The sequence below is a fragment of the Loxodonta africana genome, chromosome 6 (genome assembly GCF_030014295.1).
Source record: "Loxodonta africana isolate mLoxAfr1 chromosome 6, mLoxAfr1.hap2, whole genome shotgun sequence".
NCBI classification, from domain to species: Eukaryota; Metazoa; Chordata; class Mammalia; order Proboscidea; family Elephantidae; genus Loxodonta; species Loxodonta africana.
Genome location: NC_087347.1, coordinates 49,448,537 through 49,475,306, shown reverse-complemented (window position 1 = coordinate 49,475,306; position 26,770 = coordinate 49,448,537). Strand labels below are relative to the sequence as shown.

At 40.3% G+C, this 26,770-nt stretch overlaps 1 protein-coding gene across 4 annotated transcripts in view; it reads right to left on the bottom strand.

Moving 5' to 3' along the window:
• Window positions 1-26,770, bottom strand: part of ANKRD44 (ankyrin repeat domain 44) — a 373,968-nt gene that overhangs the window by 27,406 nt on the left and 319,792 nt on the right. For 3 of the 4 annotated variants that reach the window (XM_064286864.1, XM_064286862.1, XM_064286865.1), the window contains one exon: window positions 10,262-10,333. The exons of the other annotated variant lie outside the window; for it this stretch is intronic. In XM_064286864.1, the coding sequence (XP_064142934.1) occupies window positions 10,262-10,333 (72 nt within the window). The remainder of the gene's footprint in view (window positions 1-10,261; window positions 10,334-26,770) is intronic. 4 annotated transcript variants of the gene reach the window in all.

Genomic DNA, 26,770 nt, shown 5'->3' with positions numbered 1-26,770 from the left:
AAAGGACACTGAAAATACGGAGGGTAAAGACATCCTTCCCCACAAAGTAAAAGGGCTGGTGGAGGGAGGTAAAGAAAGAGAGAGGAAAACAAGAGGAAGCCTGTCCCCAGAGTCTTCAGCAAACAAGGCTCTTCTTATATCACCTTTTTTTTTTTTCTTTTCTACCTGCAGCTATGACTTAAAGCATGATTTACTTGGAAAAAAGCAAAAAGTTCCTGGTACAATGTGTCTGCTGAGAGGAAGAGATTGGCTGCCTTTTGCTAATTCACACAGAAGTGCCATCAGGCATCTTGGCAGGAAGACATTTTACACACGCCCTGTTCTAATTCACACAAAGGTGAAGTAGCCTTCAACCACACTTCCAAGCCATCATCATCTCTACTTTTTCTTTAAAATATATCCAGAAGCTATCCACTTCTCACTACCCACCATGCCACCATCATATTTCTTTCCCGAATTATAATAAAAGCCTCCCTTCCCATCCTTGTCCCCCTACAATCTACTATTGAGACAGCTGCCAGATGAAATCTTTTAAAACCCAACTTGGATCATGTCACTCCTTCTTTAAAACTAGCCTCTGGCCGCTGCCCTTATTGAGAATAAAATCCCAAACTCCTTTCTGGGACCAACCAGTCCCTCAGGGTCTGGCCTCCCACCACCTTCACCTCCAGTCAGTCCCCTCACTCACCCTGTTCCACCCACACTGCCCCCAACAGTTCCTTAGTTACACGCATTCCCCTCTCTGGGTCATTACATCCTTACTTCCTGTTTCCCCTGTGTGTGAAGCTCTTCCCCCAGATATCCATGCGGCTTTCCTGCTACTTATGTTCAAATATCCTCTTACCAGGAGGGCTTCTCAAAGCAGTCTATATATAAAATAGCCCTACACCTTCCACCTCACACACACTTCCAGACACTCTCCACCTCACTTATCCTGCTTTGTTCTTTGTAGCACTTATTACCACTTGATAACTTATATATTTGTTGTTTAACGTCTTTGATTGAGGGGCCTTTGTGTGTGCTGTTCACTACTATATCCTAGAATCCTGCCTGGTACACAGTAGACACTCAGCAATTATTTGATAAATAAATGAATGAAAATATAAAGATTGTTATTGTTATTTATTAAGACTAGTAGTAAAAAACATATTTTTAAAATAGCAATTATTTATTGAGGGCTTTTTGTGTGCTGGGGTCTGTGCTGAGCGCTCTGTCTCTAGTATCTCATTTAATCATTGCAAACAAGCTCGTTTTACAGGTGAAGATACCAAAACAAGGCAATGTTAATTAACTTGGCCATGATCATTTAGCTAGTAAATGACAAAATCAGGATTTGAAACTCAGAATCTGTGAACACTAAAAACCCATGCTTTTAGGCACTGTCTTACAATTTCCTGCTACAATTCTATTTAATTAACTTTCAAAGAAAATATATATATTTTTTTGTCTCTACGTGTAATGGCAGAGAGTTGAATAACAAACATTGAATCAGAAACCTAAACCCCTTCTGCAGAAGGCTTTCGTTGTTGTTGGGTGCTGTCAAGTTGATTCAGACTCATAGTGATCCCATGTGACAGAGTAGGAAGCAGACGGCCAGGTCTTTCTCCCCCAGAGCAGCTGGGTGGGTTCTAACTGCCGACCTTTTGGTTAGCAGTCGAGCACTTAACCATTGTCCACCAGGGCTCTTTATGGAAGGCTTAACATGGAGGTTTATGATCAAGCAGTTCCACTCTGTCTTACAGAGTCACTATGAGTGGGAATCGACTGGATGGCACATGACAACAACAACAATGAAGTAAGAAGGTGCACTTCTAGCTTATTGCTCTTTTACTACACACAATGCTTTTCTTGAGACAGGAAATAAATTCCTGCAGGTCTAACTTTCTGATCTATAATTCCTGTGCAAAGCGTAACTGCACAGGAGAGTAAGCCTTTATTGTTACCTAAATTCTGCAGCAACAGCTAAGTTTTTTGAGCAATTGCTGGTGCCAGGCAGTGATCATACATCTGGACATACATCACTGCATTTAATTCTCACAACAACCCATGGCTTGGCCATTAATGTTATTACTCACATTGTACCAATGAGGACCAAGAAGAGCAGGGATGTTCACTAGCTCATTCATAACTACACAGCCTTATGTGGTGTGGCTGGGATTCAAAGGCTCACAAATCAGACCCCAGAGGTTGAGCTGTGGACTTTTCATGAGCTCCTATGGAAAGGATGCAACATAACCCTAAGGTATATATACATTTAATTTTATCGTGCTTTAGGTGAAAGTTTACAGCACAAGTTAATTTCTCATTAAAAAATTTATGTACTGGTCTCAACCCACCTGGAGCAAAGGAAAATGAAGAACACCAAGGTCACACGACAACTAAGAGCCCAAGAGACAGAAAGGGCCACATGAACCAGAGACCTACATCATCCTGAGACCAGAAGAACTAGTTGGTGCCCGGCCACAATCGATGACTGCCCTGACAGGGAGCACAGCAGAGGACCCCTGAGGGAGCGGGAGATCAGTGGGATGCAGACCCCAAATTCTCATAAAAAGACCATACTTAATGGTCTGACTGAGACTAGAGGAATCCTGGCAGTCATGGTCCCCAAACCTTCTGCTGGCCCAGGACAGGAACCATTCCCGAAGACAACTCATCAGACATGAAAGGGACTGGTCAGCGGGTGGGAGAGATAGGCTGATGAAGAGTGAGCTAATTATATCAGGTGGTCACTTGAGAGTGTGTTAGCAACTCTTGTCTGGAGGGGGGATGGGAGGATAGAGAGAGAGGGAAGCTGGCAAAACTGTCATGAAAGGAGAGACTGAAAGGACTGACTCAATAGGGGGAGAGCAAGTGGGAGTACGGAGTAAGATGTATGTAAACTTATATGTGACAGACTGATTGGATTTGTAAATGTTCACTTGAAGCTTAATAAAAGTTAATAAAAAAAAATTTATGTACTATTTTGTATGCTCATCTAAAGACTTCACCAAAAGAGCAAAAAGACCACCTACAGACTGGGAAAGAATTTTCAGCTATGACATCTCCGGCCAGCGCCTGATCTCTAAAATCTATATGATTCTGTTAAAACTCAACCACAAAAAGACAAACAACCCAATCAAGAAGTGGGCAAAGGATATGAACACGCACTTCACTAAAGAAGATATTCAGGCAGCTAACAGATACATGAGAAAATGCTCTCGATCATTAGCCATTAGAGAAATGCAAATTAAAACTACAATGAGATTCCATCTCACTCCAACAAGGATGGCATTAATCCAAAAAACACAAAATAATAAATGTTGGAGAGGCTGCGAAGAGATTGGAACTCTTATACACTGCTGGTGGGAATGTCAAATGGTACAACCACTTTGGAAATCTATCTGGCATTTTCTTAAAAAGTTAGAAATAGAACTACCATACAACCCAGAAATCCCACTCCTCGGAGTATACCCTAGAGAAATAAGAGCCTTCACATGAACAGATATATGCACACCCATGTTTATTGCAGCTCTGTTTACAATAGCAAAAAGCTGGAAGCAACCAAGGTGTCAATCAACGGATGAATGGTTAAATAAATTGTGGTATATTCACACAATGGAATACTACGCATTGATAAAGAACAGTGACAAATCTGTGAAACATTTCATAACATGGAGGAACCTGGAAGGCATTATGCTGAGCGAAATTAGTCAGAGGCAAAAGGACAAATATTGTATAAGACCACTATTATAAGATCTTGAGAAATAGTATAAACTGAGAACACATACTTCTGTGGTTACGGGCAAGGGGGGAGGGAGGGAGGGTGGGAGAGGGTTATTTACTGATTAGTGGATAAGAACTACTTTAGGTGAAGGGAAGGACAATACTCAATACATGGAAGGTCAACTCAACTGGACTGGACCAAAAGCAAGGAAGTTTCCGGGATAAACTGAATGCTTCAAAGGTCAGCGGAGCAAGGGCGGGGGTTTGGGGACTATGGCTTAAGGGGACTTCTGAGTCAATTGGCAAAATAATTCTATTATGAAAACATTCTGCATCCCACTTTGAAATGTGGCGTCCAGGGTCTTAAATGCTAAGAAGCGGCCATCTAGGATGCATCAATTGGTCTCAACCCACCTGGATCAAAGGAGAATGAAGAACACCAAGGTCACACAATAACTATGAGCCCAAGAGACAGAAAGGGCCACAGGAACCAGAGACTTACATCATCCTGAGACCAGAAGAACTAGATGGTGCCCGGCCACAACCGATGACTGCCCCGACAGGGAGCACAACGGAGAACCCCTGAGGGAGCAGGAGATCAGTGGGGTGCAGACCCCAAATTCTCATAAAAAGACCAGACTTAATGGTCTGACTGAGACTAGAGGAATCCTGGCAGTCATGGTCCCCAAACCTTCTGCTGGCCCAGGACAGGAACCATTCCCGAAGACAACTCATCAGACACGGAAGGGACTGGACAATGGGTAGGAGAGAGATGCTGAGGAAGAGTGAGCTACTTGTATCAGGTGGACACTTGAGACTGTGTTGGCATCTCCTGTCTGGAGGGGAGATGGGAGGGTAGAGAGGGTTAGAAACTGGCAAAATTGTCATGAAAGGAGAGACTGGAAGGGCTGACTCATTAGGGGGAGAGTAAGTGGGAGTATGGAGTAAGGTGTATATAAGCTTATATGTGACAGACTGACTTGATTTGTAAACTTTCACTTAAAGCTCAATAAAAATTATTTAAAAAAAAAATTTATGTACTGTTTTGTAACATTGGTTGCAATCCCCACAATATGACAGCACTCTCCCTCTTTCTACTCTGGGTTCCCTGTGTCCCTTTGTCCAGTTCCTGTCCCTTCCTGTCATCTTGTTTTGCTTTTGGGCAGGAGTTGCCCATTTGGTCTCATATATTTGATTGAACGAAGAAGCACATTCCTCATGTGTGTATTTTCTGTTTTATAGCCTTTCTAATCTTTGTCTGAAAAACGGGCGTCAGGAATGGTTTTGGTCCTGGGTTAGCATAGTGTCTAGGAGCCACAGTCTCAGGGGTTCCTCCAGTCTCTGTCAGACCTACGGTATATATATATTTTTTTTTTTTTTCTTTAAATAATTTTTATTGTGCTTTAAGTGAAAGTTTACAAATCAAGTCAGTCTCTCACACAAAAACCCATATACACCTTGCTACACACTCCCAATTACTCTCCCCCTAATGAGACAGCCTGCTCTCTCCCTCCACTCTCTCTTTTCGTGTCCTTTTCGCCAGCTTCTAACCCCCTGCACCCTCTCATCTCCCCTCCAGGCAGGAGATGCCAACATAGTCTCACGTGTTCACCTGATCCAAGAAGCTCACTCCTCACCAGCATCCCTCTCCAACCCATTGTCCAGTCCAATCCATGTCTGAAGAGTTGGCTTCGGGAATGGCTCCTGTCCTGGGGCAACAGAAGGTCTGGGGGCCATGACCACTGGGGTCCTTCCAGTCTGTCAGACCATTAAGTCTGGTCTTATGAGAATTCCTACAGTATATTTTTGAAACTTTTTATTATTGGAAATTTCAAACATATAAAAAAGAGAAGATAGGATAATTAATTCCCATATATCCATCACCTAGCTTCAGTCATTATCTGCTCAGGCCATACGTGATCTTAAACTGGAGAACGCCTATTTCGTGTAAAGGGCTGTGGTAACAGGAGCATCTACACCAAGGTGTGAATCCATCTACTGTACTTTACTCTGGGCTTGACTCTGTGGACTATTTGAAAATTGACTTTGCATAACACTTCCCCATGTTTTAAATTGCAGTGGTAATAACTGACTCAGCTTATGTAGAAATCCTGACGTCATACCGAAGGGAAATGAGCTCATGTAGATAACAGCAGGTTCTAGATGCTGCTTGCAAATGCTGGTCCTTCAGTGCCAGGAACCATGATGACAAGGCTAGTAAACATTTTCACTTCTGACAATTTGACTTAGTCTAGGAAAATGGATCGGCCACTTACAAATTGCATGCATATATACGTACATACGTATATACAAAGCACAAAGGCTGACATATTTCGATTTAATAAAGAGAAGACACACAGGGGAAAGGAGAAATGTGCACAGAAGGAAGGAGTCAGCACTGTCTAGAACAGCAGATTCACATCACAGGACACTTAAGTTACGTGCTGACTTAAGAACTTAACCCCCTGTAAAAGATCCATGCACTTTCTCCTTTAATCCTCACCACCAAAAACAAACCCATTAGCACGTGTTAAAGAAGCTTAATATTAAAATAAAACAGAGTAAACCCTGCTGTTAGTTAGGAAAACTTTATAATTCCAACCCATGCTTCTTCTATATCAGGCACTTGAAAATTCTCTTAAATGCCAGAATGGTTGAAAGCCCAGATTTACTTATAAAATTCTCCCTTGTTCTTTTCTTTAGTGTAGTAACTCATGGTACATGAATTTTAGTATGCATGAGCATTATTGTATATGGTTGAAGACATAAAACTATGTATAGTAAACTTTAAGGGTAATTTAAAGGGAATTATAAAGGTAATTTTGATTATATTAGGGTTTTCCTTTACCTCCACACTTTAGAGCTTAACCCTGGAAACAAACTACCATATAATATAGAATTTCATTTTATGGTTAAATTGCAGGATTCTATCTTTAGGAAGTTATATGATTCTTGAAGTTTCTACAATAAAGAATCAAAACTGTCTGAAAAAGACTCAAGTAGACAGAAAGGCAACTAGATTTTTTCTCATGTCAGCAGTACCTGATGAAAACTCTTTTTAATTTTTCTATTACCATCCTAAACCAGGTGCTTTATAGGAATTCCATAAATAGTTTCTGAAACAATTAAGGGAGGAAGGAATTACACAAAAGAATCAATATACTGGTTCAAAGAGCATGTAATATTTTGGCTTTTGATAGACAACCCAGTTCAAGCCTTCACTGCGGGTATCGATAAAACACTTAAAAATTGTTTTAAGAAATATCTTTTTAATAAAAATATCTCATTAAGTAACTTAAATATTTCTTAAACATGATTAATTTCTTTGAACTGTTTTCGATAGGAACTAGGGCAAAGAGGAGACAGAGTTTGGGTTCTCAACAGAATCCATGAAAACAATGGGTCCATCTGGAAATCTCGACAGCTGGAGCCTTGTATTTGCATAGCCTTGTTTCTTAATTTAATTTTTCAAATGGATGAAATGCTTGTGAAATTCATTGGGCCGATAACCCTGGAGACTTGAATCATTCAGCCAGGAAATAGTAACTCAAGGCAGGTCAGGTTTCTTGCAGCAGCCAAGGTTTGGGGGCATCTGGTTCTATTTCACTGCTAGAATGCTTCCGCCTAAGAAATTATATGCCTTGGATTTTATCAAGTTAATTGCTATGGAGACCCCTGGAATGGGTGATGGGCCTATTTGTGGGGTTCCTGAAGCAAATAATAATTTTTAAAGAAAGTGTTATCATTTAAAGGGAAAGAATAAAATAATTTTAGAACTAACCTGCTGCTACCACCCTGGTGAAGGTCATCATCATCATCTCTTGCCTGGATGCCTTGCTTCTGTTTGTGGCCTTACAATTTCAACTCAACACAGAAGCTAGAATAATCCTTTTAAACTAAAGTCACATCATGTCATTCTCCTTCTCAAAACCCTCTACACAGTTTCCTACTTTGCTCAGAGCAAAAGCCAAAGTTCTTACAATGGCCTATGAGTCTTCCATGATTTGTGGCAGCCCCCCTGTCCTGCAACATGCCGGGCCTCATCCCCAAGCACTCTCCCCTCCAGCCACAGTGGTCTCCTTGTTGCTCCAGGAAAACACCGAGCACACTCTTACCTTAGGAATTTGCTCTTCTGCCCATAACACTCTTCCCATCAGACATCAATACGAGTAGCTCTTAAGATCTCAGTTCAAATGTGTGATTCTATGCTACGTAAAGCAGTACCCCATCTGCCACCTCAATACTATCTCACTGATGCCATTTCATTTTCTCTGTAGCACCTGCAGCACTCGTCACCATCTTACATGCTATATTTACTCGCCTATCGTCCACCTCCCAGACTGGAATCTCCACAAGGGCAGAGGCTAGGTTGTGTTTACTGCAACATCTCCAGCTCTTGAAACACAGTCACTAATGATGAGGGCAATGTTAGCTGATTGTACGTATGTGCCAGGCACTGTTCTAAGTCCTTTACATGCATTAACTCATGTCATCTTCACAGTGACCCTATGAGAGAGGTACTGCTATTTCTCCCATCTTATGGATGGGGAAACTAAGATGCAAGACGTTAGGTACTTGGCCAAGTTAACACAATGAACAATTGAATAAATGAACAAACTGGAAAAGGTCTTTGGGATTCTCAGCTCACTTCCCTCAATTTACAGGTGGGAAAACCATGTCCAGGTGAGTTGCTAATGAGTGGAGTAGTATCTGGGACCTCCTCTCTGTGTCCTTCCCATGCCCCTGCCAGCTGCAGATCTACCAAAGTTCAATTCTTTGCAATGCTATCATTTCACCCTTCTTTATGTGACTGGAAATCCGCAGAACTTAGCAGAATGCCTGGCACACAGTAAGAACTCAGCAAATACTTTTTTGAAAAAAAGAATGAGAGATGAAAAAATTTTTGGATACCAACAAAGCCTCTTCTCAGATTAATAGCAGGCTTGGAGAGGCAATCGACCCGGTTTTCAAAGGGCAGAAAATTCGTAGATAACCCTCCGAATAGGCCTCTCTAGAAGCAGCTAGTACTATGTTTGCAAACCCTCAGCTTTGGGGACACTTTCCCAGGCACAGCAGATGGCTGAACACGAATTCTAGGGAGCAACCTTTAGAGCAACCTGTACTAAGAACTAACTGGTATGAAGTTTTATACATATAGTTATCCCACTATCCATTCACCCTTCCCACTCTAAATTCATCTCCAGGAGCAAGGCTCAATGTACATTTTAGCCTAATTTTACTGGACTCAAAATGTGTGTGTGTGTTAGTGGGTGTGTTGATGGATGTACCAGAAGGTGTGGGAGTAGGGTGTCAATAGGTGTGTTGGTGATTATGTGGTGAGACAGGTAATGAAGAGAGTGCTCCAGAGTATGACTGGTTCTAGATACTGCCAATGCTTGTGGGGTTGCCCTGTTTCCCCTTGCCTTCCCTGAACATCTATGTAAGCCTATTAGTAAAACACCCTGCTCTTCTCTCTAAAATTCTCTATCTCAATTTTCATCAGAAGGATACTGATGAAGTGCTTATTTATGCATGGTAGTAAGTGAAATGTCATGAAGACCAGTGAAACATAGAGACCCAGCCCCTTCTCACTCTTCCCAGGGTCCTGTCTCTGGGTTTCATTAAGCAAAGACGCATCCCAACACCATCTTTGCGGCCCTGGACTTAGTGCTCACAATTCAGCGGCACCTTGGGCAGGTGAGCTGGCTGGTCTTAGTGTGGCTGCCAGTCAGCAAGGTCCTGAGGAAACACTTGCTGATCACCAGTTGTTAGCAGGGCACCACGCGAGGCAGAGTGGTGGGTGGGCTTCCCAGATTAGACACCTTCTTGAAGAGTTTAAGGATCATCACTCTGAGCTGTTGCATTTTCCTTCAGTTAGTGGTATACAGGGAAGATGCTTAACCAGTGATAATATAAATCTCTTTCTCTCCCTCCCAGATCTCACCCAGTATAATAGCCAGAGTCTAAGGTCTCCTCTGAGACCCCAGTTTCAAGTCCAGGCAGAGACAGCCCAGTTACAATTATGTATGTGCTCATCTTGCTCTTGCAAGTGTGTGCTCAAAAGTCTTGGCAGGTTTTTAAATATGGCATTCAATTATCTATAGCTTTGACTCCAAAACTGGTCTGTGCATCTTTACCCATAATCAGTTCTCTTAAACTAAAATGTTTGCTTTGCATTTCCTCAGCTGATTGATTTAACTGCTAGTGATATAATAATTTTTAAAATTGTTATAAATTTTAAACAATAATTTATTAAACACACTGTGCTAAGTAAGGGCTTTATATACACTATCTCTTTTCATTTGCCCTTATTTTCCAGATGGGCAAACTGAGGCTCAGAAAGGGTTAGTAATGTCCCTAAAGTCATGAGCATGTAAAGCTGGGACTGGAACACAAGGCAGTCTTTCTCTCCTCAGCCTGTGCCTTTAACTATGTACTGCTTTCATTACTGCTTATTACTGCAATATTATATATTTTAAGCACAGCTTAGTTTTAGAAATGTTTAGTTTTTTTTTTTTTTTGTAACAGGTGAAGCTGTCCATGGCATCTGACTTACAGCCAAGTGAAGCGGACTCTTGGTAGCACCAGAATCTGATTCTTCAAATCCACTGGTAGTTCTTTCTAAAAGCTGTCAAGACAAAAAAAAAAACAAAAAACAAAAAACAATGGTATGTAAGCCTGTTTGCAAAGTGCAAAAAGAATCCTACTTTCTGGATACTAATGCCAGCATAAATGAGAAAGGAAGCTTCAGAAGTTTAAAAAATCATACGGCTTACCAGCAATATAAAAAATCTGATAAAGCATATCTAAAACAAATATGCTAACCGAATATTTAAACTTCTAGGCCATATCGACATTTGCTATTCAAATAAAGGCTTCCACATCTGAAAAGATGCTCACTGCACTACTCCAGAAAAAACATTCATGTTAAATCCTTTTTTCACCTAAGCAGCTAGGTAATAATGAACAATATATCACCAGCAGCTTTTAAACGGTATTTAAAGCCCTAAGATTGGAGGAAATGACCAGAGAGCAATGTAGACAGAGAGGAGAAGGGGTCCCAAGACTGACTCCCGGGACACCCAACATTAATAGCTGAAGAAATGAGGAGGAACCAGAAAAGGAGGGAAACAGCAAATGAACTAGAAGGAAAACCATGAAAGTGTAGGATTCTGGAAACCAAGCAAAGAGTTTCAAGGAAAGAGTGAGCAGCCATGTCAACTGTTCTGATTTAAAAAACAAAAACTATTGCTGTAGAATTGATTCTGACTCTTAGCGATTCTATAGAATAGAGTACAACTGCCCCAAAAAGTTTCCTAGGCTGTAAATCTTTTTGGAAGCAGACCGCCACATCTTTCTCCTGTGAAGCAGCTGGTGGGTTTGAACCACCAACCTTTCAATTAGTGGCTGAGTGCTTAACCACTGTGCTACTAGTGCTTGGTCAAGTAAAATGAGGCTTGAAAATTGACCATTGGTTTACCAACATAGAGGCTGTACTGACTCTGATAAGAGCTATTTATCAAAACACTGTTTATGTGGAAAAAATAGAAAAAATACATAACTAGCAATAGAGATGAAATTAAATAAATTGTAGTGTCATGTATTACCCCTTCAGATCAAATGTCCCTCTTTATCATGCCTTAAAGTTCTTTTTTGTACAGTGATGCATCCAAAAGAAATACAAGTCCAACTTCAAAACTCTTGAGGTTGGTGAATATGGTGAGATTCAACATCCATTCCAACATTTTGATCTGATGGGCTTGGGTTGTCCTATATTGCAGAGATTGGACAGCTAAAAACTATATTTCCTAGATCCCCTTGAGCTAGAGTTTCAGGTGATTTACGTTCTGTCAAATTAGATGCATTCACATGAAATTTGGAAGACAGAGTGAGGCAGAAGACATCTCTCTGTGACTTCTGATGGCGAGCACAATTGTAAAGGCTTTTGTCTTTCAGCTTCCAGTATATAGGTCACTGCCTTAGTGACAGTAGATAGGCAAGACACAGGGACAGAGGGCATCTGCTTTTTGGTGGTATGGATTGAGCAGATGCTGGGTGGCTCTAGGGCCAACAGTAGTGGCAGTGACAGCTATGGCCCTGTATGTCACCTAGGGTGGTGTGTTTCTGGAGTCAACCTTTCTGAGGGGTGCCTCTTAACTCCCTCTCTTCCCAATTACAGGGAAGAAGCAGCTCAATTCTACAGGTCAAGGTCAGTTCTAGAGAATCAGCCTAGACACCATTCTTCGAGACCTTCCGACAATCTTGTAAACACATTTTTTTTCATAAATCAAATCTTTTAACAATAATTTAGAATAGCTAGGGTTTTTTTTTTTTATCTCCTTCAAATGAACCCTGACTGATTCAAAGGATAATGCAAATTTACATACATATTTTATACACGTTTTCTTAACGAGAGTAGTAAGGAGAAATTACATCATCCAGTACACTGGCAAGCAAACTTCCTAAAAATCCACTTCTCCCCATTTTTCTTGCTGAAAGTTCCAAACTTGTCGAGTGGAAGAACACATTTTGAAGCCATACGTGTGGAAGAGCATCATCTCTATTTTTTTTTTTGAATCTGTATTGACATGAATAAATATGCAGAAAAAAAGCCTAGATAACAAATTTCAAAGCCTAGAGGAAATGGACAAATTTCAAGAAACACACTACCTATCTAAACTACCACAAACAGAGGTAGAACAACTAAATAAACCCATTACAAAAGAAGAGATTGAAAAGGTAATTTAAAGACTCCCCCCGCCCCCCCCAAAAAAAGCCCTGGCCCTGCTCGCTGGAGAATTCTACTAAACTTTCAGAGAGGAGTTAACACCACTACTACTATAGGTATTTCAGAACATAGAAAATGATGGAATACTCCCAAACTCATTCTATGAAGCCAGCATAACCCTGACACCAAAACCATGTAAAGACATCACAAAAAAAGAAAATCACAGACCAATATTCCTCATGAACTTAGATGCAAAAAATTCTCAACAAAATTCTAGCCAATAGAATTCAATAACATATCAAAAGAATAATTCACCACGACCAAGTGGGATTCATACCAGGTATGCAGGGATGGTTCAAGATTAGAAAAACAATCAATGTAATCCATCACATTAATAAAAAAAAGATAAGAACCACATGATCTTATCAATTGATGCAGAAAAGGCATTTGATAAAGCCCAATACCTATTCATGATAAAAACTCTCAGCAAAATAGGAATAGAAGGAAAATTCCTCAACATGATAAAGGGCATTTATACAAAGCCAACAGCCAACATCATCCTAAATGGAGAGGCTGAAAGCATTTCCCTTGAGAATGGGAACCAGACAAGGATGCCCTTTATCACCACTCTTATTCAACATTGTGCTGGAAGTGCTAGCCAGAGTTATTAGGCTATATAAAGAAATAAAGGGCATCCAAATTGGTAAGAAAGAAGTAAAAGTGTGAGGCGGGGCCAAGATGGCGGACTAGGCAGAAGCTACCTCGGATCCCTCTTGCAACAAAGACACGGAAAAACAAGTGAATCGATCACATACATAACAATCTACGAACCCTGAACAACAAACACAGATTTAGAGACGGAGAACGAACTAATATGGGGAAGCAGCGATTGTTTTCAGAGCCTGGAGCCAGCGTACCAGTCAGGTACGGCACAAGCACAGAGAGCTGCTCCACCCCCCTGAACTAACACCGGGAGCGGGCCCAGCCAGTTCGCGCAGGCAGTGTGGCGACGCAGCCAGTGGGAGAAGTCCCCGGGAGGCAGTGACTGGTCTTGGAGCAGGGAGAGCAGCGTCCCAGCCAGGGAACCGTCCCGCCGGGATTTGGACTGGACGCAGGTACGGCATAAACACGGAGAGCTGCTCCACCCGCCTGAACTAACCCCAGGAGGGGGCCCAGCCAGTTCGCTCGGGCAGCGTGGGACGCAGCCGGTAGGAGAAGTCCCCGGGAGGCAGCGACTGGTATTGGAGCGGGGAGACCAGCGTCCCAGCCGGGACACTCGGTCACAGCACAAGCACGGGGAGCTGCTCCACTCACCTGAACTAATCCGAGAGGGGGCCCAGGCGGTTTGCGGGGGCGGCACGGTGACGCGGCTGGCGGGACGAGAAGTCCCCGGGAGGCAGGGACTGATTTTGGAGTCGAGAGTGCACCGTCCCAGCAGGGGAGCCTTGACCCTGGGCATGGGGCTGGAAGCGGAGGATCTGACCGTGACTCCAGTGGGCCAGACCCGCCGGGGGCAATCTCCACACAGCCAGCATACATAGGCGACGCCCCGCGGGAATCACAGATATAATAGTCATTCCAAGCAAGACAAGCAACTCTTGCTATATTCTGAGGTGCTACTCTCCTATCTCTCTGTTCCCTTCTCCACCCTCCCCAGGCGGCTTCATTGACATCCGAATAGCCTAAGCCAGAGGGAGAACTCTGATAGGGATCTGACTGCATTTTTTTTTTAGCGGATTTTCTGGAAAAACTAGTTTCCCAGTGATGGCTCGGAGACAGCAATCCATATCAAACCACTTAAAGAAGCAGACCATGACAGCTTCTCCAACCCCCCAAACAAAAGAATCAAAATCTTTCCCAAATGAAGATACAATCCTGGAATTATCAGATACAGAATAAAAAAAACTAATTTACAGAATGCTTCAAGACATCACAAATGAAATAAGGCAAACTGCAGAAAAAGCCAAGGAACACACTGATAAAACTGTTGAAGAACTCAAAAAGATTATTCAAGAACATAGTGGAAAAATTAATAAGTTGCAAGAATCCATAGAGAGACAGCATGTAGAAATCCAAAAGATTAACAACAAAATTACAGAATTAGACAATGCAATAGGAAGTCAGAGGAGCAGACTCGAGCAATTAGAATGCAGACTGGGACATCTGGAGGACCAGGGAATCAACACCAACATAGCTGAAAAAAAATCAGATAAAAGAATTAAAAAAAATGAAGAAACCCTAAGAATCATGTGGGACTCTATCAAGAAGGATAACCTGCAGGTGATTGGAGTCCCAGAACAGGGAGGGGGGACAGAAAACACAGAGAAAATAGTTGAAGAACTCCTGACACAAAACTTCCCTGACATCATGAAAGACGAAAGGATATCTATCCAAGATGCTCATCGAACCCCATTTAAGATTGATACAAAAAGAAAAACACCAAGACATATTATCATCAAACTCGCCAAAACCAAAGATAAACAGAAAATTTTAAAAGCAGCCAGGGAGAAAAGAAAGGTTTCCTTCAAGGGAGAATCAATAAGAATAAGTTCAGACTACTCAGCGGAAACCATGCAGGAAAGAAGGGAATGGGACGACATATACAGAACACTGAAGGAGAAAAACTGCCAGCCAAGGATCATATATCCAGCAAAACTCTCTCTGAAATATGAAGGCGAAATTAAGATATTTACAGACAAACACAAGTTCAGAGAATTTGCAAAAACGAAACCAAAGCTACAAGAAATACTAAAGGATATTGTTTGGTCAGAGAACCAATAATATCAGATATCAGCACAACACAAGGTCACAAAACAGAACGTCCTGATATCAACTCAAATAGGGAAATCACAAAAACAAATTAAGATTAATTAAAAAAAAATACACATAACAGGGAATCATGGAAGTCAATAGGTAAAAGATCACAATAATCAAAAAGAGGGACTAAATACAGGAGGCATTGAACTGCCATATGGAGAGTGATACAAGGCGATATAGAACAATACAAGTTAGGTTTTTACTTAGAAAAATAGGGGTAAATAATAAGGTAACCACAAAAAGGTATAACAACTCTATAACTCAAGATAAAAACCAAGAAAAACATAACGACTCAACTAACATAAAGTCAAGCACTATGAAAATGAGGATCTCACAATTTACTAAGAAAAACGCCTCAGCACAAAAAAGTATGTGGAAAAATGAAATTGTCAACAACACACATAAAAAGGCATCAAAATGACAGCACTAAAAACTTATTTATCTATAATTACCCTGAATGTAAATGGACTAAATGCACCAATAAAGAGACAGAGTCACAGACTGGATAAAGAAACACGATCCATCTATATGCTGCCTACAAGAGACACACCTTAGACTTAGAGACACAAACAAACTAAAACTCAAAGGATGGAAAAAAGTATATCAAGCAAACAATAAGCAAAAAAGAAGAGGAGTAGCAATATTAATTTCTGACAAAATAGACTTTAGACTTAAATCCACCACAAAGGATAAAGAAGGACACTATATAATGATAAAAGGGACAATTGATCAGGAAGACAAAACCATATTAAATATTTATGCACCCAATGACAGGGCTGCAAGATACATAAATCAAATTTTAACAGAATTGAAAAGTGAGATAGATACCTCCACAATTATAGTAGGAGACTTCAACACACCACTTTCGGAGAAGGACAGGACATCCAGTAAGAAGCTCAATAGAGACACGGAAGATCTGCTTACAACAATCAACCAACTTGACCTCATTGACTTATACAGAACTCTCCACCCAACTGCTACAAAATACACTTTTTTTTTTTTTGGCACATGGAACATTCTCTAGAATAGACCACATATTAGGTCATAAAACAAACCTTTGCAGAGTCCAAATCATCGAAATATTACAAAGCATCTTCTCAGACCACAAGGCAATAAAACTAGAAATCAATAACAGAAAAACTAGGGAAAAGAAATCAAATACGTGGAAAATGAACAACACCCTCCTGAAAAAAGACTGGGTTATAGAAGACATCAAGGAGGGAATAAGGAAATTCATAGAAAGCAACGAGAATGAAAATACTTCCTATCAAAACCTCTGGGACACAGCAAAAGCAGTGCTCAGAGGCCAATTTATATCGATAAATGCACACATACAAAAAGAAGAAAGAGCCAAAATCAGAGAACTGTCCCTACAACTTGAACAAATAGAAAGTGAGCAACAAAAGAATCCATCAGGCACCAGAAGAAAACAAATAATAAAAATTAGAGCTGAACTAAATGAATTAGAGAACAGAAAAACAATTGAAAGAATTAACAAAGCCAAAAGCTGGTTCTTTGAAAAAATTAACAAAATTGATAAACCATTGACTAGACTGATTAAAGAAATACAGGAAAGGAAACAAATAACCCGAATAAGAAACAAGAAGGACCACGTCACAACAGAACCAAATGAAATTAAAAGAATCATTTCAGATTATTATGAAAAATTGTACTCTAACAAATTTGCAAACCTAGAAGAAATGGATGAATTCCTGGAAAAACACTACCTACCTAAACTAACACATTCAGAAGTAGAACAACTAAATAGACCCATAACAAAAAAAGAGATTGAAACGGTAATCAAAAAACTCCCAACAAAAAAAAGCCCTGGCCCGGATGGCTTTACTGCAGAGTTCTACCAAACTTTCAGAGAAGAGTTAACACCACTACTTCTGAAGGTATTCCAAAGCATAGAAAATGATGGAATACTACCCAACTCATTCTGTGAAGCCACCATCTCCCTGATACCAAAACCAGGTAAAGACATTACAAAAAAAGAAAATTATAGACCTATATCCCTCATGAACATTGATGCAAAAATCCTCAACAAAATTCTAGCCAATAGAATCCAACAACACATCAAAAAAATAATTCACCCTGATCAAGTGGGATTTATACCAGGTATGCAAGGCTGGTTTAATATCAGAAAAACCATTAATGTAATCCATCACATAAATAAAACAAAAGGCAAAAACCACATGATCTTATCAATTGATGCAGAAAAGGCATTTGACAAAGTCCAACACCCATTTATGATAAAAACTCTCACCAAAATAGGAATTGAAGGAAAATTCCTCAACATAATAAAGGGCATCTATGCAAAGCCAACAGCCAATATCACTCTAAATGGAGAGAACCTGAAAGCATTTCCCTTGAGAACGGGAACCAGACAAGGATGCCCTTTATCACCGCTCTTATTCAACATCGTGCTGGAAGTCCTAGCCAGGGCAATTAGGCTAGACAAAGAAATAAAAGGTATCCGGATTGGCAAGGAGGAAGTCAAGTTATCACTATTTGCAGACGACAGGATTATATACACAGAAAACCCTAAGGAATCCTCCAGAAAACTACTGAAACTAATAGAAGAGTTTGGCAGAGTCTCAGGTTATAAAATAAACATACAAAAATCACTTGGATTCCTCTACATCAACAAAAAGAACACTGAAGAGGAAATAACCAAATCAATACCATTCACAGTAGCCCACAAGAAGATAAGATACTTAGGAATAAATCTTACCAAGGATGTAAAAGACCTATACAAAGAAAATTACAAAGCTCTACTACAAGAAATTCAAAAGGACATACTTAAGTGGAAAAACATACCTTGCTCATGGATAGGAAGAATTAACATAGTAAAAATGTCTATTCTACCAAAAGCCATCTATACATACAATGCACTTCCGATCCAAATTCCAATGTCATTTTTTAATGTGTTGGAGAAACAAATCACCAACTTCATATGGAAGGGAAAGAAGCCTCGGATAAGTAAAGCATTACTGAAAAAGAAGAAGAAAGTGGGAGGTCTCACTCTACCTGATTTCAGAACCTATTATACAGCCACAGTAGTCGAAACAGCCTGGTACTGGTACAACAACAGGCACATAGACCAATGGAACAGAATTGAGAACCCAGATATAGATCCATCCACGTATGAGCAGCTGATATTTGACAAAGGACCAGAGTCAGTTAATTGAGGAAAAGGTAGTCTTTTTAACAAATGGTGCTGGCATAACTGGATATCCATTTGCAAAAAAATGAAACAGGACCCATACCTTACACCATGCACAAAAACTAACTCCAAGTGGATCAAAGACCTAAACATAAAGACTAAAACGTTAAAGATCATGGAAGAAAAAATAGGGACAACCTTAGGAGCCCTAATACAAGGCATAAACAGAATACAAAACATTACCAAAAATGATGAAGAGAAACCCGATAACTGGGAGCTCCTAAAAATCAAACACCTATGCTCATCTAAAGACTTCTCCAAAAGAGTAAAAAGACCACCTACAGACTGGGAAAGAATTTTCAGCTATGACATCTCCGACCAGCGCCTGATCTCTAAAATCTACATGATTCTGTCAAAACTCAACCACAAAAAGACAAACAACCCAATCAAAAAGTGGGCAAAGGATATGAACACACATTTCACTAAAGAAGGTATTCAGGCAACTAACAGATACATGAGAAAATGCTCTCGATCATTAGCCATTAGAGAAATGCAAATTAAAACTACGATGAGATTCCATCTCACACCAACAAGGCTGGCATTAATCCAAAAAACACAAAATAATAAATGTTGGAGAGGCTGCGGAGAGATTGGAACTCTTATACACTGCTGGTGGGAATGTAAAATGGTACAACCACTTTGGAAATCTATCTGGCGTTATCTTAAACAGTTAGAAATAGAACTACCATACAACCCAGAAATCCCACTCCTCGGAATATACCCTAGAGATACAAGAGCCTTCACACAAACAGATATATGCACACCCATGTTTATTGCAGCTCTGTTTACAATAGCAAAAAATTGGAAGCAACCAAGGTGTCCATCAACGGATGAACGGGTAAATAAATTGTCGTATATTCACACAATGGAATACTACGCATCGATAAAGAACAGTGACGAATCTCTGAAACATTTCATAACATGGAGGAACCTGGAAGGCATTATGCTGAGTGAAATTAGTCAGAGGCAAAAGGACAAATATTGTATAAGACCACTATTATAAGATCTTGAGAAATAGTAAACCTGAGAAGAACACATACTTTTGTGGTTATGAGGGGGGGAGGGAGGGAGGGTGGGAGAGGGTTTTTTATTGAATATTCAGTAGATAAGAACTGCTTTAGGTGAAGGGAAAGACAACACTCAATACATGGAAGGTCAGCTCAATTGGACTGGACCAAAAGCAAAGAAGTTTCCGGGATAAAATGAATGCTTCAAAGGTCAGCGGAGCAGGGGCGGGGGTCTGGGGAACATGGTTTGCGGGGACTTCTAAGTCAATTGGCAAAATAATTCTATTATGAAATCATTCTGCATCCCACTTTGAAATGTGGCGTCTAGGGTCTTAAATGCTAACAAGCGGCCATCTAAGATGCAGCAATTGGTCTCAACCCACCTGGAGCAAAGGAAAATGAAGAACACCAAGGCCACACGACAACTAAGAGCCCAAGAGACAGAAAGGGCCACAGGAACCAGAGACCTACATCACCCTGAGACCAGAAGAACTAGTTGGTGCCAGGCCACAATCGATGACTGCCCTGACAGGGAGCACAGCAGAGGACCCCTGAGGGAGCAGGAGATCAGTGGGATGCAGACCCCAAATTCTCATAAAAAGACCATACTTACTGGTCTGAGACTAGAGGAATCCCGGCGGCCATGCTCCCCAGACCTTCTGTTCGCACAGGACAGGAACCATCCCCGAAGACAACTCATCAGACATGAAAGGGACTGGTCAGCGGATGGGAGAGAGACGCTGATGAAGAGTGAGCTAATTATATCAGGTGGACACTTGAGATTGTGTTGGCAACTCTTGTCTGGAGGGGGGATGGGAGGATGGAGAGAGAGGGAAGCCGGCAAAATTGTCAAGAAAGGAGAGACTGAAAGGGCTGACTCAAGAGGGGGAGAGCAAGTGGGAGTACGGAGTAAGATGTATGTAAACTTATATGTGACAGACTGACTGGATTTGTAAACGTTCATTTGAAGCTTAATAAAAGTTAATTAAAAAAAAAAAGAAGTAAAAGCGTCTCTATTTGCAGATGACATGATCTTATATACAGAAAAACCTAAAGAATCCTCAAGAAAACTACTAAAACTAATAGAAGAGTTCAGCAGTGTATTAGGATACAAGATAAACATACATAACTCAGTTGGGTTCCTCTATACCAACAAAGAGATCATCAAAGAGAAAATCACCAAATCAATACCATTTACAATAAACCCCAGGAAGATAAAATACTTAGGAAGAAATCTTACCAGAGACATAAAAGACCGCTACAGAGAAAACTATAAGACACTACTGCAAGAAACCTAAAGAGACCTACATAAGTGGAAAAACGTACCTTGCTTGTGGATAGGAAACTCAACGTTGTAAAAATGTCTATTCTGCCCAAAGCGATCTATAGATACAACGCAATCCTGATACAAATACTAGTGACATTTTTTTAATGAGATGGAGAAATAAATCACCAACTTCACATGGAAGGAGAAGAGGCCCTGGATAAGCAAAGCATTACTGAAAAGGAAGAACAAAGTGGGAGGCCTCACAGTACCTGATTTTAGAACACATTATACAGCCACAGTAGTTAAGACAGCCTGGTACTTGTACAACAACAGATACACAGACCAACGGAACAGAGTTCAGAATCCAGACGTAAATTCATCCACCTATGAACAGCTGATATTTGATAAAGGCCCAAAGTCAGTTAAATGGGGAAAAGACAGTCTCTTTAGCAAAGTGTTGGCATAACTTGATATCCATCTGCAAAAAAATGAAATAAGACCCATATCTCACACTATACCCAAAAACTAAATCAAAATGGATCAAACACCTAAGTATAAAATCTAAAATAACAAATATCAAGGAAGAAAAAATAGGGACAATGCTAGGAGCCCTAGTACATAGCATAAAGAGTATACAAAACATTACTAACAATATACAAACACTAGAAGAGAAACTACATAACTGGTACCAAAACCAAAAAAACCAAACCCAGTGTGTAGCTCCTAAAAATCAAACACCTATGCTCATCCGAAGACTTCACCAAAAGAGCAAAAAGATTACCTACAGGCTGGGAAAAAGTTTTTAGCTATGACATTTCTGATCAGTGTCTGATCTGTAAAATCTACATAATACTGCAAAAACTCAACAACAAAAAGAAAAATAATCCAATTAAAAAATGGGCAAAGCATATGAACAGGCACTTCACCAAAGAGAACATTCAGGTGGCTAACGGATACATGAGGAAATGCTCACGATCATTAGCCACTAAACCATCATTAGCCATTAGAGAAATGCAAATCAAAACTACAACGAGATTCCACCTCGCCCCAACAAGGCTGGCATTAATCCAAAAAAACATAAAATAATAAATGTTAGAGAGGTTGTGAAGACACTGGAACACTTATACCCTGCTGGTGGGAATGTAAAACGGTACAACCACTTTGGAGATCGATTTGGCACCCCCTTAAAAAGCTAAAAACAGAACTACCATACAATCCAGCAATTCCACTTCTTGGAATATATCCTAGAGAAATAAGAGCCTTCACACAAACAGATATACGCATACCCGTGTTCATTGCAGCACTGTATACAATAGCAAAAAGATGGAAGCAACCAATGTGTCCATCAAAAGATGAATAGATAAATAAATTATGGTATATTCATACAATGGAATACTATCCAATGATTAAGAACAATGATGAATCTGTGAAACATCTCATAACATGGAGGAATCTGGAAGGCATTATGCTCAGTGAAATTTGCCAGTTGCAAAACAACAAATATTGTATGAGACCACTATTTTAAGAACTCTAGATAAAGTTTAAACACAGAATAAAATATTCTTTGATGGTTACGAGGGTGGAGAGGGAAGGAGAGGGATATTCACTAACTAGATAGAAGACAAGAATTATTTTAGGTGAAGGGAAGGGCAACACACAACACAGGGGAAGTCAGCACAACTGGACTAATCCAAAAGCAATGAAGTTTCCTGAATACAACCAAACACTTTGAAGGCCAGAGTACGCAGGGATGGGGGTCTGGGGACCATGGTTTCAGGGGACATCTAGGTCAATGGGCATAACAAAATGTATTAAGAAAATGTTCTGCATCCCACTTTGGTGAGAGGCATCTGGGGTCTTAAATGTTAGCAAGCCACCATCTAAGATGCATCAATGGGTCTCAACCTACCTGGGGCAAAGGAGAATGAAGAACACCAAAGACATATGGTAAAGATGAGCCCAAGAGACAAAAAGGGTCACATAAACCAGAGACTCAATCAGCCTGAGACCAGAAGAACTAGATGGTGCCCAGCTACCGCCAATCACTGCCCTGACAGGGAACATGACAGAGAACTCCTGATGGAGCAGGAGAACAGTGGGATGCAGATCTCAAATTCTCATAAAAAGACCAGGCTTAATGATCTGACTGGAACTGGAGGGATGCTGACAGTCATGGTCCCTGGACCCTTTGTTAGCCCAAGATTGGAATCATTCCAGAAGCCAACTCTCCAGACAGGGACTGGGCTGGGCTATAAGATAGACAATGATACTGGTGAGGAGTGAGCTTCTTGGCTCAAGTAGACACATGAGACTATGTGGGCAATCCCTGTCTGATGGAGAGATCAGAAGAAAGAGGGGCACAGGAGCTGGTTGAATGGACATGGGGAATACAGGGTGGAGAGGAGGAATGTGCTATCTCAGTAGGAGGAGAGCAGCTAGGAGTACATAGCAAGGTGTGTATAACTTTTTGTATGACAGAATGACTTGATTTGTAAACTTTCACCTAAAACACAATAAATAAAGCCTAGAAATATGTACCCTAAAGATTTAGCACAGTAACCTAAAAGTAGGATTAGAGATGGTTTTTATATTCTTCTTTATATTTCCTGATTTTTTACAGTGAATATACATTTTTTAATCAGAAAAATACTAAAACTACTTCTATTTAGAAAGGAGGTACTAACCTTCCATTTCATTTTATAGAATGATTCACCAACAGTTCAGAGATACCCCCCCACCACAGGTCTAGGACTCGTTTCTAGTCTATGTACAGAGAACAAAATACTACGTTAGGATTCTTTAGTAAATCAAATTACAGTGTAAAAGTTCCTGTATAAGAGCATGTAATCTCAAATTTGTAAATAATACAATACAAATAATTATACTGGAAGTATGAGATATTTTATGTTTGTTTTTTATTATTGTGAGAATAGAATTTGGAACTTAAACAATCTAGGATATGTTAGAATGACAGTAAATTTAATTTTAACTTCAAAGCAAATAACTTTAAAACCAATCTCTCTTACATGTTGAAACAGAAGTAGCCTAAATTGCTTGATAAGGCTAGAAAACAGCTGTCCTTTGCTTTGTTTTGCAACATTATCACCTGCAAGACTTCCTGGAATTGACTGTGTGTACCAACTCCAAATCCTGTCCTAGAATGAACTTTAAATCAAAGGAACACAGGATCATTTCCACTACTACGACAAACACAATGAACAGGGACAAGAAGACAATACACAGTTTGTTGTTTTGTTGTTAGGTGCCATCGAGTCGGTTCCAACTCAGCGACCCTGTGTACAACAAAACGAAACACTTCCCGGTCCTGCGCTATGTTCGCTGTCTTTGTTACGCTTGAACCCATCATTGCAGCCACTATGTCAATCCATCTCATCAAGGGTCTTCCTCTTTTTCATTGACCCTCTACTTTACCAAGCATGATGTCCTTCTCCAGGGACTGATCCCTCCTGATAATGTGTCCAAAGTATGTGAGACATAGCCTTGCTATCCTTGCTTTTAAGGAGCATTGTGGTTGTACTTCTTCCAAGACAGATTTGTTTGTTCTTTTAGTGGTCCATGGTATACTCAACATTCTTTGTCAACACCACAATTAGATTCTTCTTCAGTCTTCTTTCACACGCATGTGAGGGAATTGAAAATACCATAACTTAGATCAGGCGCACCTTAGTCTTCAAGGTGACATCTTTGCTTTTCAACACTTAAAAGATGGCTTTTGCAGCAGGTTTGCCCAATGCAATATGTCTTTTGATTTCTTGACTCCTGCTTCCCTGGGTGTTGATTGTGGATACAAGTAAAATGAAATCCTTGACAACTTCAATCTTTTCTCCGTTTATCATGACCTTGCTTATTGGTCCACTTGTTAGGATTTTTGCTTTCTTTATGTTGTTTTTTTATGTTTCCTTCCATACTGAAGGCTGTGGTTTTTGATCTTCATCAGTAAATGCTTCAACTCCTCTTCACATTCAGCAAGCAAGGTTGTGTCATCTGCATAACCCAGGTTGTTAATAAGTCTTCCTCCAGTCCTGATGCCACGTTCTTCTTCATAGAGTCCAGCTTCTCCGATTATTTGCTCAGCATACAGACTCAATAGATATGGTGAAGGATACAACCCTGATGCACACCCTTCCTGACTTTAAACTATGCAGTATCCCCTTGTTCTATTCAAACGACTGCCTCTTGATCTATGTACAGGTTCCTCATGAACACAATTAAATGTTCTGGAATTCCCATTCTTTGCAATGTTATCCATAATTTGCTATGATCCACACAGTCAAATGCTTTTGCATAGTCAATAAAACACAGGTAAACATCCTTCTGGTATTCTCTGCTTTCAGCCAGGATCCGTCTGACATCAGCAATGACATCCTTGGTTCCATATCCTCTTCTGAATTCAGCTTGAATTTCTGGCAGTTCCCTGTCAATATACTGCTGCAGCTGCTTTTGAATAATCTTCAGCAAAATTTTACTTTCATGTGATATTAATGATATCATTTGATAATGTCCATATTCAGTTGGATCACCTTTCTTGGGAATAGGCATAAATACGGATCTTTTCCCATAGGTTAGCCAGATAACTGTCTTCCACATCTCTTGGCAAAGACCAGTGAGCACTTCCAGTGCTGCATCTGTTTGTTGAAACATCTTAATTGATATTCCATCAATTTCTGGAGCCTTGTGTTTTGCCAATGCCTTCAGTGTATCTTAGACTTCTCCCTTCGGTACCATCGGTTCCTGATCATATGTTACCTCCTGAAATGGTTGAACATCTACCAATTCTTTTTGGTATAGTGACTCTGTGTATTCTTTCCATCTTCTTTTGATGCTTCCTGAGTCGTTTAATATTTTCCCTGTAGAATCCTTCACTATTTCAACTCGAGGCTTGAATTTTTTCTTCAGTTCTTTCAGCTTGAGAAATGTTGAGCGTGTTCTTCCCTTTTGGTTTTCTATCTCCAGGTCTTTGCACATTTCATTATAATACTTTGTCTTCTTAAGCTGCCCTTTGAAATCTTCTGTTTAGCTCTTTTACTTTATCATTTCTTCCTTTTGCTTTAGCTATTTGATATTCAAGATCAAGTTTCAGAGTCTGAATTAGGCATATTGCCAGAAGATTTATTATGGAATAAGATTTTTTTCCATACACATACTTTGGTCATTCTAACAGCATGTGATATTTTACTTCAAGCATCCACCAAATATTTTCTGAGTGTCCTCTATGTGTAGGACATTGAATTAGACACTAGGATTCAACTGTGAGGAAGGCAGATGTGGTTGCTGATCTGACAAGGTTACAGTCTAGTCGGGAATCCACAGAAGTTAACAGGTAATTAAGATAGTGAGACCAGAGCTAGGATGGAGAAGTGTGAGGTCTTATAGGAACACCAATTGGGTACCTGACATAAACTTGGGGATCAGAGAAGACTCTTCTATGAAGTAATGACTAGCCTGAGAGCTGGATGATAGGAGTCAACCAAGCAAAGAGAGAAGGGGAGAATATTTCAGAAAGAAGGAAGAGCATGTGAGAACAATGACTACGGCAAATTAAAAAACCTGTGAGAAGTTCAATAAGACTAGGGTAATGTGTAGGAAGGCCTCTGGGGGGGGGTGTGCAAACAGTTTGCACTCAGGTGCTAATGAAAAGGTTGGTGGTTCAAATCCAACCAGTGGTATTGTAGAAAAATGGCCTCGTGATCTGCTTCTGAAAGGTCACAGCCTTAAAAACCCTATGGAGCATGGGTCTACTTTGCAGCACATGAGGTTCGTATGAGCTGGAATTGACTTGATGGCAACTGACTCCATAGATTAAAAAAACAAAACAAAACAAAAAAACTGTTGCCGTCGAGTCGATTCTGACTTACAGCAACCCTATAGGACAGAGTAAAACTGCCCTGCAGGGTCTCCAAGGAGTGGCCAGCGGATTCGAACTGCTGACCTTTTGGTTGGCAGCCAAGCTGTTAACCACTACACCACGAGGGCTCCTCCATAAGGTTATAGCCATT